This window comes from Procambarus clarkii, chromosome 34, assembly GCF_040958095.1.
Source record: "Procambarus clarkii isolate CNS0578487 chromosome 34, FALCON_Pclarkii_2.0, whole genome shotgun sequence".
Taxonomy (NCBI): domain Eukaryota; kingdom Metazoa; phylum Arthropoda; class Malacostraca; order Decapoda; family Cambaridae; genus Procambarus; species Procambarus clarkii.
Genome location: NC_091183.1, coordinates 39,065,200 through 39,081,797, shown reverse-complemented (window position 1 = coordinate 39,081,797; position 16,598 = coordinate 39,065,200). Strand labels below are relative to the sequence as shown.

At 46.2% G+C, this 16,598-nt stretch overlaps 2 protein-coding genes across 2 annotated transcripts in view; one reads left to right on the top strand and one right to left on the bottom strand.

Annotated features, from left to right (window-relative positions):
• The window catches only part of trio (trio Rho guanine nucleotide exchange factor), a 766,603-nt gene that overhangs the window by 720,579 nt on the left and 29,426 nt on the right, over positions 1-16,598 (bottom strand). The gene's annotated exons all lie outside the window — the stretch shown is intronic.
• The window catches only part of LOC123762089 (discoidin domain-containing receptor 2), a 273,769-nt gene that overhangs the window by 238,296 nt on the left and 18,875 nt on the right, over positions 1-16,598 (top strand). The window contains exons 7-10 of the mRNA XM_069335891.1: positions 5,470-5,637; positions 8,199-8,308; positions 9,439-9,649; positions 10,936-11,537. Coding sequence (XP_069191992.1) covers positions 5,470-5,637; positions 8,199-8,308; positions 9,439-9,649; positions 10,936-11,537 — 1,091 coding nt within the window. The remainder of the gene's footprint in view (positions 1-5,469; positions 5,638-8,198; positions 8,309-9,438; positions 9,650-10,935; positions 11,538-16,598) is intronic.

The window sequence follows — 16,598 nt, the reverse complement described above, 5'->3', positions numbered from 1 at the left end:
GTTCCTTGTGTGCAGGTGTGTGTTCCTCATGTGCAGGTGTGTGTTCCTCATGTGCAGGTGTGTGTTCCTCGTGTGCAGGTGTGTGTTCCTCATGTGCAGGTGTGTGTTCCTCATGTGCAGGTGTGTGTTCCTCGTGTGCAGGTGTGTGTTCCTCATGTGCAGGTGTGTGTTCCTCATGTGCAGGTGTGTTCCTCATGTGCAGGTGTGTTCCTCATGTGCAGGTGTGTGTTCCTCATGTGCAGGTGTGTGTTCCTCATGTGCAGGTGTGTTCCTCATGTGCAGGTGTGTGTTCCTCATGTGCAGGTGTGTGTTCCTCATGTGCAGGTGTGTGTTCCTCATGTGCAGGTGTGTGTTCCTCATGCGCAGATACGTTCCTCATAGGCAGGTATGTCCCAAAGAACGGGTGGAAGAGAACCGCAGGACGAGTAGGAGCCGAGAGATGGAAGGGAACCGAGGGAGGGGTGGAAGAGAAGCTGCGTGGGGGTGGGTGTGAGGATGGGATGGAGGAAGGGCGAGGGTGGGTCGGGGGGCGGGTGGACCAGCGTGCCACCTTCCCGCTGGGCGCCGCCCGCCGCCCACAAATTACCCGGGCTGGTGGTAAGCAGCGCGTCAAGATCCCTCGTCCACTTGATTAGTTGGCGAGAGATGGAGGGGCAAGATAGCGCCATGCACCACATGCGGCGAACAGATAGTGTTTACCCCCCCCCCACTACCTCATACACCCCCCACCTTACCTCACTAACCCCATACCTTCCTCCCCTGACCCCATGGGAAAGCTCTTCCACACCTCCCTCACCACCGCCAACTGTCCCACGTAAGGTAAATAAATCTCACATACGAAACGGAGGGGGACATGATGATTACATACAAGATACTGAGAGGCATAGACAACGTGGATAAGGACAGCATCTTTAAATCATTAAGAGATAGTGGAAGCTGGAAACGCAAATGAGTCCAAGAAATGTAAGGAAATACTCGTACCCCTACACGGGTAGTCAACAAGCAGAATGCAGGAAAAAAGTTGTAGAAGCCACCTCCATCCACAACATTTAAAACCAGATTCGCAAAGAATTTGAACGTTAGAACACTTTTTTTTGTTTATTAACGCATTTAGGTGCATCTGCATTTGTGTATCTACACCTAGACTATATGAAGGGGAGTACAGTGTGTGTACTAAAAATAAGAACTAGCTACGTGATGCTAAAAATCCCCATCAAACAGGATGGTTAGTCATACAGAGGCATGTGATAAGTAGTCTGCACTGACAGACTCTGGGTGCATTATGAGGATATCATAAACACAAGAGTGAATAAGGTAGCAGTGGTACTAAAAGTCCCCATCTCGCAGGATGGTTAGTCATACAGGGCCATATGTTCAGTAGCCTGTACTGGCAAATTTGGGGTGCATTGTGAGGATATCCTCAAGAACACGAGAGGTAATAAAGTAATTGCAAACCTCCAGGTACCTCATACTAACGGGTCTGAAAGGTCTGATAACTGGGCATTCAGTGATGTAGTGTGGGAGATCATGCCGCAGTTCCTGCTCACAGAGTTTGCACCTGGAGTGCTCAGGATTGGGAGATCCGTCACCTGCAGCCACCTGCCACGGGTAACGGTAACCCAACCTGATCCTGGCAACCACTGTGTCGCACAGTCTGGTCCACGTTTTGTGCTGCCCATAAACATAGGTTTCAGATCTGAACAAATCATAGCTTTTTATACTGGTACTTTCAGGTCGTTGGGAGTCAGTAATTTCTCTCCTATCAGACCTGAGTGTTTGGAACAATATAGTTTTGACAACAGAGATGGGGATACCTAGATCTAATTCAACTTCATCTTTGTTACACGCAAATTTGGCTGCAAGGTCTGTGTCATTATGATGGGTTATATTTATGTGGGAAGGTATCCATACAAAGGAGATTCGAAACCCTTTACTCTGTGCAGCGATTAGGTCATTTATATTTGCTAGTATGAGGTTCTTGCTGTTCTTGTTTAACCTGACACTGAATACTTAAAATATAACGCAACAAGTACAATAATGTTGTCTGGGCATAAATAGGTAGACCGCTTCCCCGTGGACACTGATAAATAAGTATTAAGTCTCACACCAATATTAAAGTTCCCCACCTGTGTCCACCAAGGCTCCCACCCGTCCCCTCACCACCAACAAAGCTCCCACCCGTCCCCTCACCACCAACAAAGCTCCCACCCGTCCCCTCACCACCAACAAAGCTCCCACCCGTCCCCTCACCACCAACAAAGCTCCCACCCGTCCCCTCACCACCAACAAAGCTCCCACCCGTCCCCTCACCACCAACAAAGCTCCCACCCGTCCCCTCACCACCAACAAAGCTCCCACCCGTCCCCTCACCACCAACAAAGCTCCCACCTGTCCCCTCACCACCACCAAAGCTCCCACCTGTCCCCTCACCACCAACAAAGCTCCCACGTGTCCCCTCACCACCAACAAAGCTCCCACCTGTCCCCTCACCACCAACAAAGCTCCCACCTAGCAACCAAGGCCCCGCGCCCCCTCGACCCACCAACATAGCTCTGGAGTAAGCACCACAGAGCAGTGTTCCCTCAGATGGGTGTGTGGGGGAGCTGTAGCAGCTTACTGCGGACCCCTGCAGCTTAGTCCAGGTAAACTCCTGTGATCCCCCGCCAGCACTAACACTGTTTTATAAACATTCAGAAGAGCCACGTCAAGCGTATCTCAACTATTTGCAGGTAATGGTATTTACCATTTCCATTTTGCAGTAGAGGATGATATATTTGTTTAAAGTTATCTAGCGCATATTAACTCATACAGTTTATATAGGATTCTTTATACGCTATAAGCCTAGACCCACAGCGGACAATTGGTAGTGTGAATGTTGTTGTGGTAATCATTGCTTCTGTCTTCCAGTGACGTGAGGCTTAACTAAACTAGTCTTCCCTCATAGATGAAATCTCCAATTTCTGGACTAATTTGGTGGTGTAACTCTTCCATTTGTTTCCTTGTGATACGGTAGTCCTGATGCAACATTGCATTTATGATACCTAACAATTTTGTTTTTGTAAATGTAATTTTCTTGTTGTGACTGGTCCCCAGGTTCCCTTTGATAGTTTGCACTGCCCTCTGTGGTGTGTACAAGGGTTAGGATGGGGCTATTGTATGGTGCGGTGGTTGACAGGTTGTATTAGGATGTGGAAGCAGATTCATAGTAAGTCGGGGGATTGATTAATGGGGATTGTTGGAAAGTTAAGAAGCTGAATGGTCTGCTGCTCTTAAGTTGTGGCTCTGGGTGTTCCCTGCTCCCATCCCTTCCCACGTGCATCCACTGCTTCTCTATGTTCCTTTGTCATGTTCCTTTGTCATATCCCTGTGTGTGTGTGTGTGTGTGTGTGTGTGTGTGTGTGTGTGTGTGTGTGTGTGTGTGTGTGTGTGTGTGTGTGTGTGTGTGTGTGTGGTGTGCGTGCGAGCGCACTCATGAATATGTAATTACCTAGATGTTCTTATAGTGACTTTATTCACTCTTATACTCATCAACTTTCCATTTCAAAATGATGTTCGCCATGACGCTACTGAGTGCATAAGGTATTGTTTTACGAGTCTGTGTATCTGAACATGTTAACCATTTTCTTCCATACCTTGTTGACCCGGTGTAAAGGTGTGCGCCACCAGCCTCGTGGAAGTGTGAAAATAGATAGCGATCAATAAAGAAAAAATGTTAGTTTAATGGCGAACATTTTCGGGATTACCTGATAAAGAAAATGTAGGTAAGTTACACATACAACACAGCTAGAACACCAGATACACATTTACACACACATTTACACATACATTTACACACACAACATTGTTATGAGGCGCGTCGCTCCCCTAGTCGTTTGCTACCCCCCGAGTCATTTAGCCCCTTGATGGTGGTGGTGGTGATGGTGATGGTGGCGCTGGTGGTGGTGATGGTGGTAGTGCTGATGGTGACAGCCTGGTGCAACGGTGATGACACTGGCAGGTGATGACTATAATAATGGCTTAAAGGACTTTCTTCCTATGAGAATTACCCCAAATCTACTTTGCTACCATTGATCTCTAAGCTGTTATCTACATAGCTAATGGGGAACTCATCTTTGAACAATTAGCCTTTGATGGAGAAACACTAAATGAACATGGATCAAAGATAATTTAGAGGAACTGCTTCATTATTTTTGGAGTAAGAAGTAGATCCGTCGTAGTAGGATTTTGTAATATTAATATATACAGATATAATTAAATAACTCAAATTAATATTTAATATCTGACGAATTTCACTCAAATTAGGCAGTAATGGAGTTTAATCGACCTATTTAGGTCACGTGACGTTGCTAAAATAGCTTTGGTTCAAAATATACAAAATACGTGTCATAGTGTTGAATGCATCAATGCATGAGAATAAATGTTTCGAACGAATTATGAAGGCAATTCGGTTTATCTTTCATAATTCGAACGAATTATGTCGGCAGTTCGGGTTATCCTTCATAATTCGTTCGAATTATGTCCCCAATTCGGTTTATCCTTCATAATTCGAACGAATTATGAATGCAATTCGGTTTATCCGGCAAGTCCCCCTTAAGAGCCAGATGGCGACTATAACCAGACAATATCCACTCTTACTGCGGGTTGCAAGGTATATGACTGGCGGGTCGTGGGTCACCTGATACCTCCAGACTCAAGCGGTACCCCGGGAGAGGTTGAAACTTCCAGTTGGATACCAGTGGTCTCTCTGGGGCAACCCGTTCTCGCACTTTCGTATAATCAATCTTCGGGATTACCTGGTAATCCTTCGGTATTACCTGGTTTTCAAGGTAAACTAAAATATTCACAATAAATTAGTATGTCACATATGCACTTATTTAATAAGTCAATATTGACTGTAAGAAAGTGCGAGAACGGGACCCTCTGGGACCCTCTCTTATTGTGGCTGTTCGTAGTCACGTTGGTAGAGTTCCTGTCTTTCACTCTTTATTTAGCGTAAGAGTAGAGGTGAAATGGAGTGAACTAAAGGAGAAGGTTGTAGAAGCAAACTACATTCATAATTTTAAAAGTAGATATGATAGGAAAATAGGGCAGGAGCCATTGCATTAGACAACCTGGCGGCCAGAAAGATGGGGTCAAAGAACTATTGCTCGATCCTGCAGGCACAAATAGATGAGTACATCCATTATATCACCCAGCCAGTTCTCACTCACGCTCTGGCAAGCGTCAAATTAGAGATACTTCTTGCCTGACCCTAAAGTATACATATCCATACAAACCCAAGGCCGGTGTTCGTATGCGTGGCCGGCGTTCATTAGCCGAAGAATGTGTACAAATTGACTCGCATACATTTCACCTAGACGCCTTAATTTGAACACTGCCGCTGATAGCGCCCAAATTGAAGTGCTGTAAGCGCAGGATGGGTTCATCCACCTGGCGTCCATGGCCTAGTAATTGTCTCTTGTGTTTCAGACGGGTTGCTGAGCTACAGCGTGGGCGGGGGCCCCTACAAGACTTATGTAGGCGCGGGCGTGGGCGACAGTGTGAGCGTTGGTGAGGGGCTGCTCTACGACGGGCGGGTGGGCGGCCAGGAGCTGGACGCCACGCCCACAGACACTCAGGAGCCTCTCCAGGTCGAAGGTAAATAATTTGCATATTTTCACCAGGTAAACTAAAGTTCTATGACCTCCCACTTTCCCCCTCCTTCCCCTCACTAAACCCGTATGTGTCTCCTCCAGACCTTCCTTGACCACATACATGTGTAACACCCGCATGTGTCTTCCCAGACCTTCCCTGACCACACACATGTGTAACACCCGTATGTGTCTCCCCAGACCTTCCCTGACCACATACATGTATAGCACCTGCATGTGTCTCCCCAGACCTTCCCTGACCACATACATGTGTAACACCCGTATGTCTCTCTCCCCAGACCCTTCCTAATCTCACACATGTGTCTTCCCAGACCCTCCCTAACCACACACATGTGTAACACCTGCATGTGTCTCCCCAAACCTTCTCTAACCACACACATGTGTAACACCCGCATGTGTCTTCCCAGACCTTCTCTAACCACACACATGTGTAACACCTGCATGTGTCTCCCCAGACCTTCTCTAACCACACACATGTGTAACACCTGCATGTGTCTCCCCAAACCTTCTCTAACCACACACATGTGTAACACCCGCATGTGTCTTCCCAGACCTTCTCTAACCACACACATGTGTAACACCTGCATGTGTCTCCCCAGACCTTCTCTAACCACACACATGTGTAACACCTGCATGTGTCTCCCCAAACCTTCTCTAACCACACACATGTGTAACACCCGCATGTGTCTTCCCAGACCTTCTCTAACCACACACATGTGTAACACCTGCATGTGTCTCCCCAGACCTTCTCTAACCACACACATGTGTAACACCCGCATGTGTCTCCCCAGACCTTCTCTAACCACACACATGTGTAACACCCGCATGTGTCTCCCCAGACCTTCTCTAACCACACACATGTGTAACACCCGCATGTGTCTCCCCAGACCTTCTCTAACCACACACATGTGTAACACCTGCATGTGTCTCCCCAGACCCTCCCTAACCACACACATGTGTAACACCCGCATGTGTCTCCCAACACTCCTCACAATAAATAAAATCAATACAAAAGAACACATCAACAGCCAAGCTAAATGTTGCATGTTTCTTTGATATAAATATACAGTAATATAATATTTCTCGACTGCTTACATAGGAATTGTAAAATTATGGTTATTTTTATAAGCCTTCTGACAATACTAGAGGAGGTGGTTGGGCCTTGGAACGAGGCCATTAGGGCTACGCTTCCACACGTTCTCTTGTTTCTTCCTGGCCACGATGGCTGTTTTCTCTCAGCCTTTATCCAGCGAGACAATAATTGTAGTGATCGATCACACACCGACACGTCCCAAATGTCAGGTTCTGACACAACTTCTTGTTTATTTAAAGTATATTTTTGTATTCAAACAACTAGAACATCTATAATCCATATATTATCAGGGTGACAAATCAGAAGAAAAACTCAGCATCTTGAGAGATGGTGGGTGGGGTGGTGGGGGGTAGTGGGGGGTGGGGTGGGGAGGGGATGTAGCGGTGTCGGCCCCATTCACAACTCTACTCCACCCCCATGCCAGGGTGTCGGGTTCCAGTGCATGCCACGGTGGCGCCACCATCACTGACGGCGCGCCATTACCAGTGACGTCACCGCGGCTACTGACCTCATCACCTTCGCTAAAAACAAACCTTGACCACCGGGAGCCGGTCGGCCGAGCGGACAGCACGCTGGACTTGTGATCCTGTGGTCCCGGGTTCGATCCCGGGCGCCGGCGAGAAACAATGGGCAGAGTTTCTTTCATCCTATGCCCCTGTTACCTAGCAGTAAATAGGTACCTGGGTGTTAGTCAGCTGTCACGGGCTGCTTCCTGGGGGTGGAGGCCTGGTCGAGGACCGGGCCGCGGGACACTAAAAAAAAAAGCCCCAAAATCATCTCAAGATAACCTCAAGATAACCTGTATTATATTTGATTATATACTTTATTTTTGCCAAGTTTATGCAAATTGTCACAATTCTGTCTGGACTAAACACACGCATTTTTTATAGTTTAGAAATTTAGAGGAGGACACATTTCCAAAACACCACCAAATACTAATGATATATCTCGCATAGACGAAATATAACACGAATTTATAGAAATCTTCATCTAACTGCAAGACACATGAAAAAGTCTTACATCATCGACAGATACTCCTTCTAAATACTTAAATGTTCTACCTTCGTAAATCTCCTTTCATACACTGCCACCCTCCCTCGCCTCACCCAATACACTTCCACCCTAAATTCCACCATAAATTCGTACCTGAGAAAAGAACAAATGCCGAATTTATATTGCCGTTTGCCGTTTATATATTAGATATATATAAACTATTCCCGACCGAAAGAGAATATCAATCTCTTCTGATTTCTTGAATGATTTCTTCGTGGATGATTTCTTCAAATGTCTGAGTGTGCATGAGGCTAGGTAGCAATGAATGCCAGAGTGAACACCTGAGGTATATATTGAACATTTCCTCCATAGACAATTCAGCTTAGCAAGGCTAGCATTGTACAGGACAGACACGGAGTGTAATGACTGTAGGGATCTCTCCCTCCTCCATCCCTGCCCAGGTCTGGAGCCGGCGCCAGGCACGCCAGTCCTGATGGTCTTCAACTTCGATGTCATGAGGAGATTTCGCGCCTTATATTTCTATCTCACGACTTCGCAGCTGGGTGTCCAGGTGAGTCTCGCAGCTGGGTGTCCAGTACTGGCCCCATAAACCAGACAATCACCAGGGGGCCAGATTCACGAAGCAGTTACGCAAGCACTTACGAACGTGTACAGCTTTCCTCAATATTTGACGACTTTGGTTACATTTATTAAACAGTTTACAAGCATGAAAACTTCCCAATCAACTGTTGTTATTGTTATAAACAGCCTCCTGGTGCTTCGGAGCTCATTGACTATTTAATAATTATAAACAAAGCCGCCAAAGATCGAGAAAAGCTGTACAGGTTCGTAAGTGCTTGCGTAACTGTTTCGTGAATCTGGACCCAGTACTGTCGCCTGGGGCCAGATTCTGATAGAACAACTATCAAAACCATCTACAGCAAAATGTAAAGGTAAAATAATAATAACTCCATTCTTAGTTTTATAAACATAATGAAATAAACAAAGAAATCATTGCTTTACCAAACTAGCAAGTAAGACTGGCGGAGTCCAGGAGCTGAAGCTCATTCCCGCATACTTTGTTAGGTAAGAATAGTCATATTTACAACGTGGTTTTCACACCTGGTAATAAAATAATTATAAATCAACAAAAATAAAAAAAAATAAACGCTAAAAATTAATATCTGTTAATTATTTTTAATAACATTACACCTGGGAATAAAATGATAATAAATCAACAAAAAAATAAAAAAAACGCTAAAAATTAATATTTGTGAATTATTTTTAATAATATTACATCACAGGATTCAACAAGCAATGCACGCAAGCAGGTTGGAATAATAAGTCTTATTACAGAAGAACAGAAGAACGACATTTGTAGAGAAGTTGAGCAAGACCAGTTTACCAACTCTCACCATTATGTACTGAGCTTATCTCCCTGCTAATTACAGCAAGCAATCTAATTTACTTTGAAATGAAGTGCATGCATGTTATGAATAATTAGGTGCAGTAATTGGATGTATATATATATATATATATATATATATATATATATATATATATATATATATATATATATATATATATATATATATATATATATATATATATATATATAAACTGTACAAGCGCAGGATGATATATATAAAGTCCAAAGAATTTATAACTATAATAACATTATTTAAACGATCTCGATTTCAGCCTAAAATCAAGTCATCAGTAATGTTTGGGTGGAACTCGTCCGTGTTGGATGAGAGCGCGGTGGCCACGACTTGGGTCTCCGAGGACCTGAGCCCAGCAGGACCTCAGAACCTCACCCTGGACCTGCGTCAGCGTCCGGCCGCCACTCTACAGGTGGAGGTGGAGGTGTCTGAGATTGAGGTCAACATCCTGGAGGTGTACTTCGACTCCAGTAAGTCTCCACAGGTGTACAGGTGTACAGGTGTCTGATTTGAGTTTCTCGTAGAGAGAGGGGGGTGTCTCTACAGGTGTGGTGGTGTAGAGGATTGCAAGGAGGGGAAGTCTCTACACGTGTGGAGTGCTGCAGGGAGGGAAGATCTCTACAGGTGTGGAGGGAAGGGGGGTCTAGATTGGATTAAAATGCTCACAGCTTCAGCAGGGTCTTCACGCCTCATCTCACTCACTAAACCTCCCACACAAATTCTCTATTTTTCAGTTATATATTATGGCATAAAAAGGACAATTATATCTTATTAAAATACCAGAATTCCTCGTATGCTATATGAGTTTGTTTATCGTAAACCACAGAGTTTTGTGTGGATATATTAGTGGTGTTTATTTTGTGCCTTGTGGTGGAGCTCCACAAGTGCTAGCTCACAGGTGTTGATGGAGTTGGGCCACATGTACTGGCGGTGCTGGCGGTGGTGGGCCGCAGGTGTTGGTGATGCTGGGCCGCAGGTGCTGGCGGTGCTCAGTCTCTCTCATGACCATTATGAGGCCCTGTCGTTTGTCATCCAATTCCTCCTTTGTCCATGTGTTGCTTGCTGGTGTACTGTAGGCATTTACGATTAGCAGTTTACCATCCTGATTCCAGACCTGCAATGCCATTATGTCAACTTCTCGAGGGTATTCGATTATTAACTCTCTTACCTTCAGTTGTTCTTTCACCAGCACAGCCACTCCCCCCCCCCTTCCTTCCTAATTTTCCTGTCACATCTCCAAACTGAGCATTCGTTTAGAATACGTTTCTAAATGATCTATTTTAATTTACTCTAAATGCTCCCAACATTGTTTATGTTCGCAAGATTCACATATGTTGATGTTATCTTATTTATGTGGGCTAAGATTGGACTTTCTGGCCGTCACCAGGAAGCAACCTACAACAGATGCCTAATTCCCGGGTATCTATTTTGCGGCTAGGTGAATAGAGGCATCAGGTGAAATTAACGTGCCAAGCCATTTCTCTCCTGTCCGGAGATTGAACCGGGCTTCCTTGGTTGTAAATCGAGGAAGTAACCCACTGTAATGTTACTGCTGTTTGTGTATCTGTTTAATGTATTTATCATCGTGTCCTAATAACCATTGCCGTTATTTATGAAATAATCTATACTTAAAATGCTCATGATTATGTTATTATTATATCTTTTTCTTGTATAAATGATCAACTTGGATTTTGAAACACGTCAATAACAAACATTCAACCATTTTGAATCCAGTTATTGATTGGGTGACCGTCAGGTCCGTGTGGGTGTGGACTGGGGGACTGGGAGCGGAGACCAGTGACCACCCCAGAGGAGCACACGGCCGCCCGCCCACCTCATCCACCCGCAGACGTCTGGGCCGTCTACACCGCCCACCAACACCGCACCTACGTGGGCGTAGCCGTGGGCTTCAGCGTGGGCGTGGGCGTACTGGTGCTAGTGTGGGCGGGAGTTTGGCTGAGACGTAGAAGGGGCAAAGCTTCCTCTCCTCGAGTGTTCCGCCGCCCGCCCCCGGACACCCTCGACATGAAGAGCCTGATGGAAGGCGTGGGAGTGGGCGTGAACATCCTGGGGAGTACCACGCCCACATACGAAGAGGGAAGCTGCTTGCTGTACGACGACTTGCAGAAGACACCGCTGGTGACGCCCTACAGCACCCTCCGCCCTGCCACCCCGGACTCCGCCCCGGTCTACGCCACCCCCGCCGTCCTCAGACCTTCTTCCACCTTCCCCTCTACCTCCTCCTTCACGCCAATCCCCCGCCCTGTCACCCTCGCCTCCATCTCCCGCCCACCGCCCATGCTGCCACGCCCGCCGCCCATCCCGGCCCCACCCGAGAACTGCGAAAGACAGATCCAGGTAAGCCCTTATTATGTAACACACTCACACTCAAGCCCGCCCACGGACAGGCAAACACACGCAGCACGTGCGTGACATAAAATGAGTGAGACGACAGGTGAGGTAAAGATGTACGACGTGTGCGTGTTAGTGTGACGCCGTTCCCATGGTAACTGCAGACACACTACACTACCATACTTTTATTGTTCTCTCGCTCACCAACACTGCTCTCCCTTACTCTCTTCTTTATTGCACCTCCTTCCTCCGCCCATCTCCGTCCTCCACCCACCTCCTTCCTCCGCCCATCTCCGTCCTCCACCCACCTCCTTCCTCCGCCCATCTCCGTCCTCCACCCACCTCCTTCCTCCGCCCATCTCCGTCCTCCACCCACCTCCTTCCTCCGCCCATCTCCGTCCTCCACCCACCTCCTTCCTCCGCCCATCTCCGTCCTCCACCCACCTCCTTCCTCCGCCCATCTCCGTCCTCCACCCACCTCCTTCCTCCGCCCATCTCCGTCCTCCACCCACCTCCTTCCTCCGCCCATCTCCGTCCTCCACCCACCTCCTTCCTCCGCCCATCTCCGTCCTCCGCCCACCTCCTTCCTCCGCCCACCTCCTTCCTCTTTATATATTGATATAAACCTACACAACACTCTACCATTGATATTAACAATATTAATAATAGAAATTCTACAAATGCGAATAATAAACTAATAATAAAACTAACAACAATAAAATGTATTTATTGCTATATATATTATATATATATATATATATATATATATATATATATATATATATATATATATATATATATATATATATATATATATATATATATATATATATCAGTCCTACACTCAAGACAAATATATAGCACAAAATATATTTAAGATATCCCCCCAGGTGTTAATTAACTGCAAATTAATACCGACTATTCAAATGACATTCAACATAACAATTAGTTGGAGTCGAGCGGCCGAGTGGCAGGCAAAGCAACCCGAGCAGAACTGGCAGCTCGCGTGACTGGAGCAGAAAAGCGCGATATTGTGAAGATTAAACTGAGTTATTTCTTCCACCAAGAGATGCTTTTTGTTTCTCGGTAGTGTGGGGGCATGTCAGGTGACGTGAAGGTTAGGTTAGGTAGCTTGTTTAGTCTCCGGTAGCTTGTTAGGGTTCGGAGTCTGTAGGAAATTGGTTGATTTATGTAACTGAAAATATTACTGCTTAATTAGCGGGTTGATGTAATTAACCTAATTAGTAATGTTTGTTGTGTGCCTGGCCAGTGCCTGCATGTCTGGCCAGTGCCTACTGTGTGCCTGGCCAGTGCCTGCATGTCTGGCCAGTGCCTACTGTGTGCCTGGCCAGTGCCTGCATGTCTGGCCAGTGCCTACTGTGTGCCTGGCCAGTGCCTGCATGTCTGGCCAGTGCCTACTGTGTGCCTGGCCAGTGCCTGCATGTCTGGCCAGTGCCTACTGTGTGCCTGGCCAGTGCCTGCATGTCTGGCCAGTGCCTACTGTGTGCCTGGCCAGTGCCTGCTGCGTGTCTGGCCAGCGCCAGCCGAGCGCCCCAACTCTCGCTCCCTCCGTGGCACAGTTAATTAATCAAACGTGCATAATTAGTGAGATTAACTTTCAGCGACACTGAGACTATCAGCTCATTACCACCACTAATTGGAAAATCACTAATACAAAACTTGAGGAACTGATAAACAGACGAGAGGAGTGAACGAGCAATTGAAGACACAATTACTCCCTCATTACCAGCCAGTTCACCGACCTCACCTCCTCGTTATCCCCTCATGTCTCCCTCCCTAATTACCGTGGTTGTGATAACGTAACCAGGAGCGACAGCTGTTCGCTCCCTTGACACTTATTAATATTGTCAATGTGACACAAAACCTTACTGAGAAAGAACATGAAATTAACAAAATCGGGACTTAATATTTTTAACCCTCATTTTGGACTTTTTGGGTCGCGTTTGGTAGGAAGAGGTGGAGCCAGAATGATACGGTCCTATTCCTGCAACGTGGAAGTCCTATAATATATCATATATATATATATTATATGTGTATGCACAGACTTGCTTATAAACCACAAGTTTGAAGTATATACCTTTTAGACACTCAACCTGCCAGGGGACTCGAACACTGGCCATCAAGGTGGCAGTTACGCTCTGTATCCACTACACGAACGCGAGGATTCCCTCACTATCTCATTCCCTGGGAAGGTTTGGAGTTCTGGTTGGTTAAATACCCCAGAATTCCTACCTCTTTAGGGCTCTGAAGTATGGTTTAGTGGATACAGTGCGTAACTGCCACCTTGATGGCCCGTGTTCGAGTCCCCTAGTGCGTTGAGTGTCTAAAAGTTATATTATATATGTATATGTATTATATATATACACTGCATATATATTCGGTTAGTTGGGGGCCCAAAACACGCATCCTGCCCACTGGCAAATACGGTAATTACGCAGCACAAAATTTCGTTGAAGTTGATGTTAATTTTCGAGTATGAAAAGAAGCGAGGAGGTGAGGCGAAGAAAGTGTTGACATGAGAGTGATGAGAGTAAGCACGGGTAAGGCATATGAACAAAAATAGACATGCTTTTGAAAATAAAAGATCCCAGTCGATCAACAAGGAACTTTTGTTGTCCTAATCTCTAACATTCTCGTTTCACTGCCATTTCTGCAATGTTCTCGTTGCCTTCCTGATATACCAAAAAATACCAACTCAAAAGCATTACAGTTATAACGTTTGAGACTGTGATAATGCTGAAATTTTTGGCTGCAGCCATAAATGAAGTTACTGAGGCGAAGCACTTGTCCTTGGCGTGTATGAACATAGGTTTGTCTTCATTACCCCGGCCCGGGTTTTCCCGCTGTGCTCAGCGAGAAAGCAGCTGTCTTATTTGTAAGTTAAGTTTAACATTCCCGCATTACTGCTGCTCCGGCCACCATGCACTTCTTGTTCTGCTCGACTGTCAGCTCTGGCGGGGAGGTGCTGGCACCCGCACACTGGTGGGGAGGTGCTGCCAGCCGCACACTGGTGGGGAGGTGCTGCCAGCCGCACACTGGTGGGGAGGTGCTGCCAGCCGCACACTGGCGGGGAGGTGCTGGTAGCTGCACACTGGCGGGGAGGTGCTGGTAGCCGCACACTGGCGGGGAGGTGCTGCCAGCCGCACACTGGTGGGGAGGTGCTGCCAGCCGCCAACCCGTTCTCGCAAATTTAATAAGTCAATATTGACTTATTAAATATGTGCATAGGTGACATACTTAACATAATAGTTTCCCTTGAAAAGCTTCATAGAAAACACCGACCTTACCTAACCTACTTAGTATGTTAAGATAAGCATCTTATTGCTTCGTAATTACAATTATTACCTAACCTATACCTATAATAGGTTAAGTAACAATTGTAATTACGAAGCTATAAGATGCTTATTTTAACATACTAAGTAGGTTAGGTAAGGTCGGTGTTTTCTATGAAGCTTTTCAAGGGAAACTATTATGTTTAGTATGTCACCTATGCACGCAACTAATAAGTCAATGTTGACTTATTAAATTTGCGAGAACGGGTTGCAGCCGCACACTGGCGGGGAGGTGCTGGTAGCTGCACACTGGCGGGGAGGTGCTGCCAGCCGCACACTGGCGGGGAGGTGCTGGTAGCCGCACACTGGCGGGGAGGTGCTGCCAGCCGCACACTGGCGGGGAGGTGCTGCCAGCCCCACACTGGCGGGGAGGTGCTGGCGTCGGGCAAGTGGTCAAGGTAAGTATGGAGATTGGTCACAGTATTCGCATAAGACATTCCTCCCTTATAAACAGTAATCAGGGAAACGGTTAACAGTTTAACCGTCCTCCGCCTCGCGTCTCCAGGTGTTCGTAAACTTGGAAGAAACATCGTGCCTCCAAGTGTTCGTAAACTTGGAAGAAACATCGGTGCCTCCAAGTGTTCGTAAACTTGGAACAATCGGTTACTAAATAACATCACAAAAGTTTCGATGTTTATTTTCACGTAGTAAATTGACTTGATATAGGCGGAGTGTCGGGCGAGTAGAGCTTTTGTGTGTTTGTATACTGGCCTTGTGTTTGTGGAGGTTGAGTTATAGCTCTTACACCCAGCCTTCCGACCGTAGGGTCCCTGGTATACAGGTTCCAACCCGTCCTCTCAACTAATACGTCGTTATGGCAACCAGCTTAAAAATGCAACGTGGTATGAAAAGTTGCGTCTCTCAAAAATCCGTTTTCTTTCGATCGGTTGGTTAGGTTAAGTGGGTGACTGTGGGATCCTCTCGGACGTAGATTCGAGCCCTCGTCAAGGCCCTTGTGGATTTGTTCATTTAAGTGGGTAACTTAAGGTTCGTGCGTTTCTGATTAGGTTAGGACGTTGGATTTTATACGTTGTGGCAAATCAAGAGATTTGGGATTTTATACGTTGTGGCAAATCAAGAGATATGGGTTTCAAATCCTTTGGTCGGTCATATCTACTTTTAAAGTCGTGCCTCCGCTACTAGTTCAAATCCCTTTATTTACTCTTCTAGTACTAACCGTACAGTTCCAGCCCCGCTCCTGTGCCGGGTAAGTCCACTACGGGCTCGCCATAGCCCGTGCTACTTGCAACTTTTTGTTCTGAGCAGCTCAATCTAAAACAACAACAACATACAGGCTGGAGCTGCATACTCCAGGATTGGTCTGACATAAGTGGTATACAAGGTCCTGAACGATTCCTTACACAAGTTTCTAAAGGCAGTTCTTATGTTGGCCAATTTAGCATGTGCCGCTGATGATATCATTTTGATGTGGGTTTCTGGAGGCAGGTTCGGTGTGATATCAACCCCCAGATGTTTCTCTCTATTTGACCTTAGCAGGATTTCACCTCTACCTGTGTTTGTGTGTGTGTGTGTGTGTGTGTGTTTTGCTTTATTATTAGGCAAATAACGTATTTTAGAGAAACGAAAAAAGCAGTAAAATAGGAGAGTGTGAGGGAAGAGGAAGGAATTATCAGGGAAAAGCACCAGGCCATTACGACTATATAGCACTTGGAAGGGGTCAGAATAAGGATTTGGGATGAGACGGGGGGAAAGG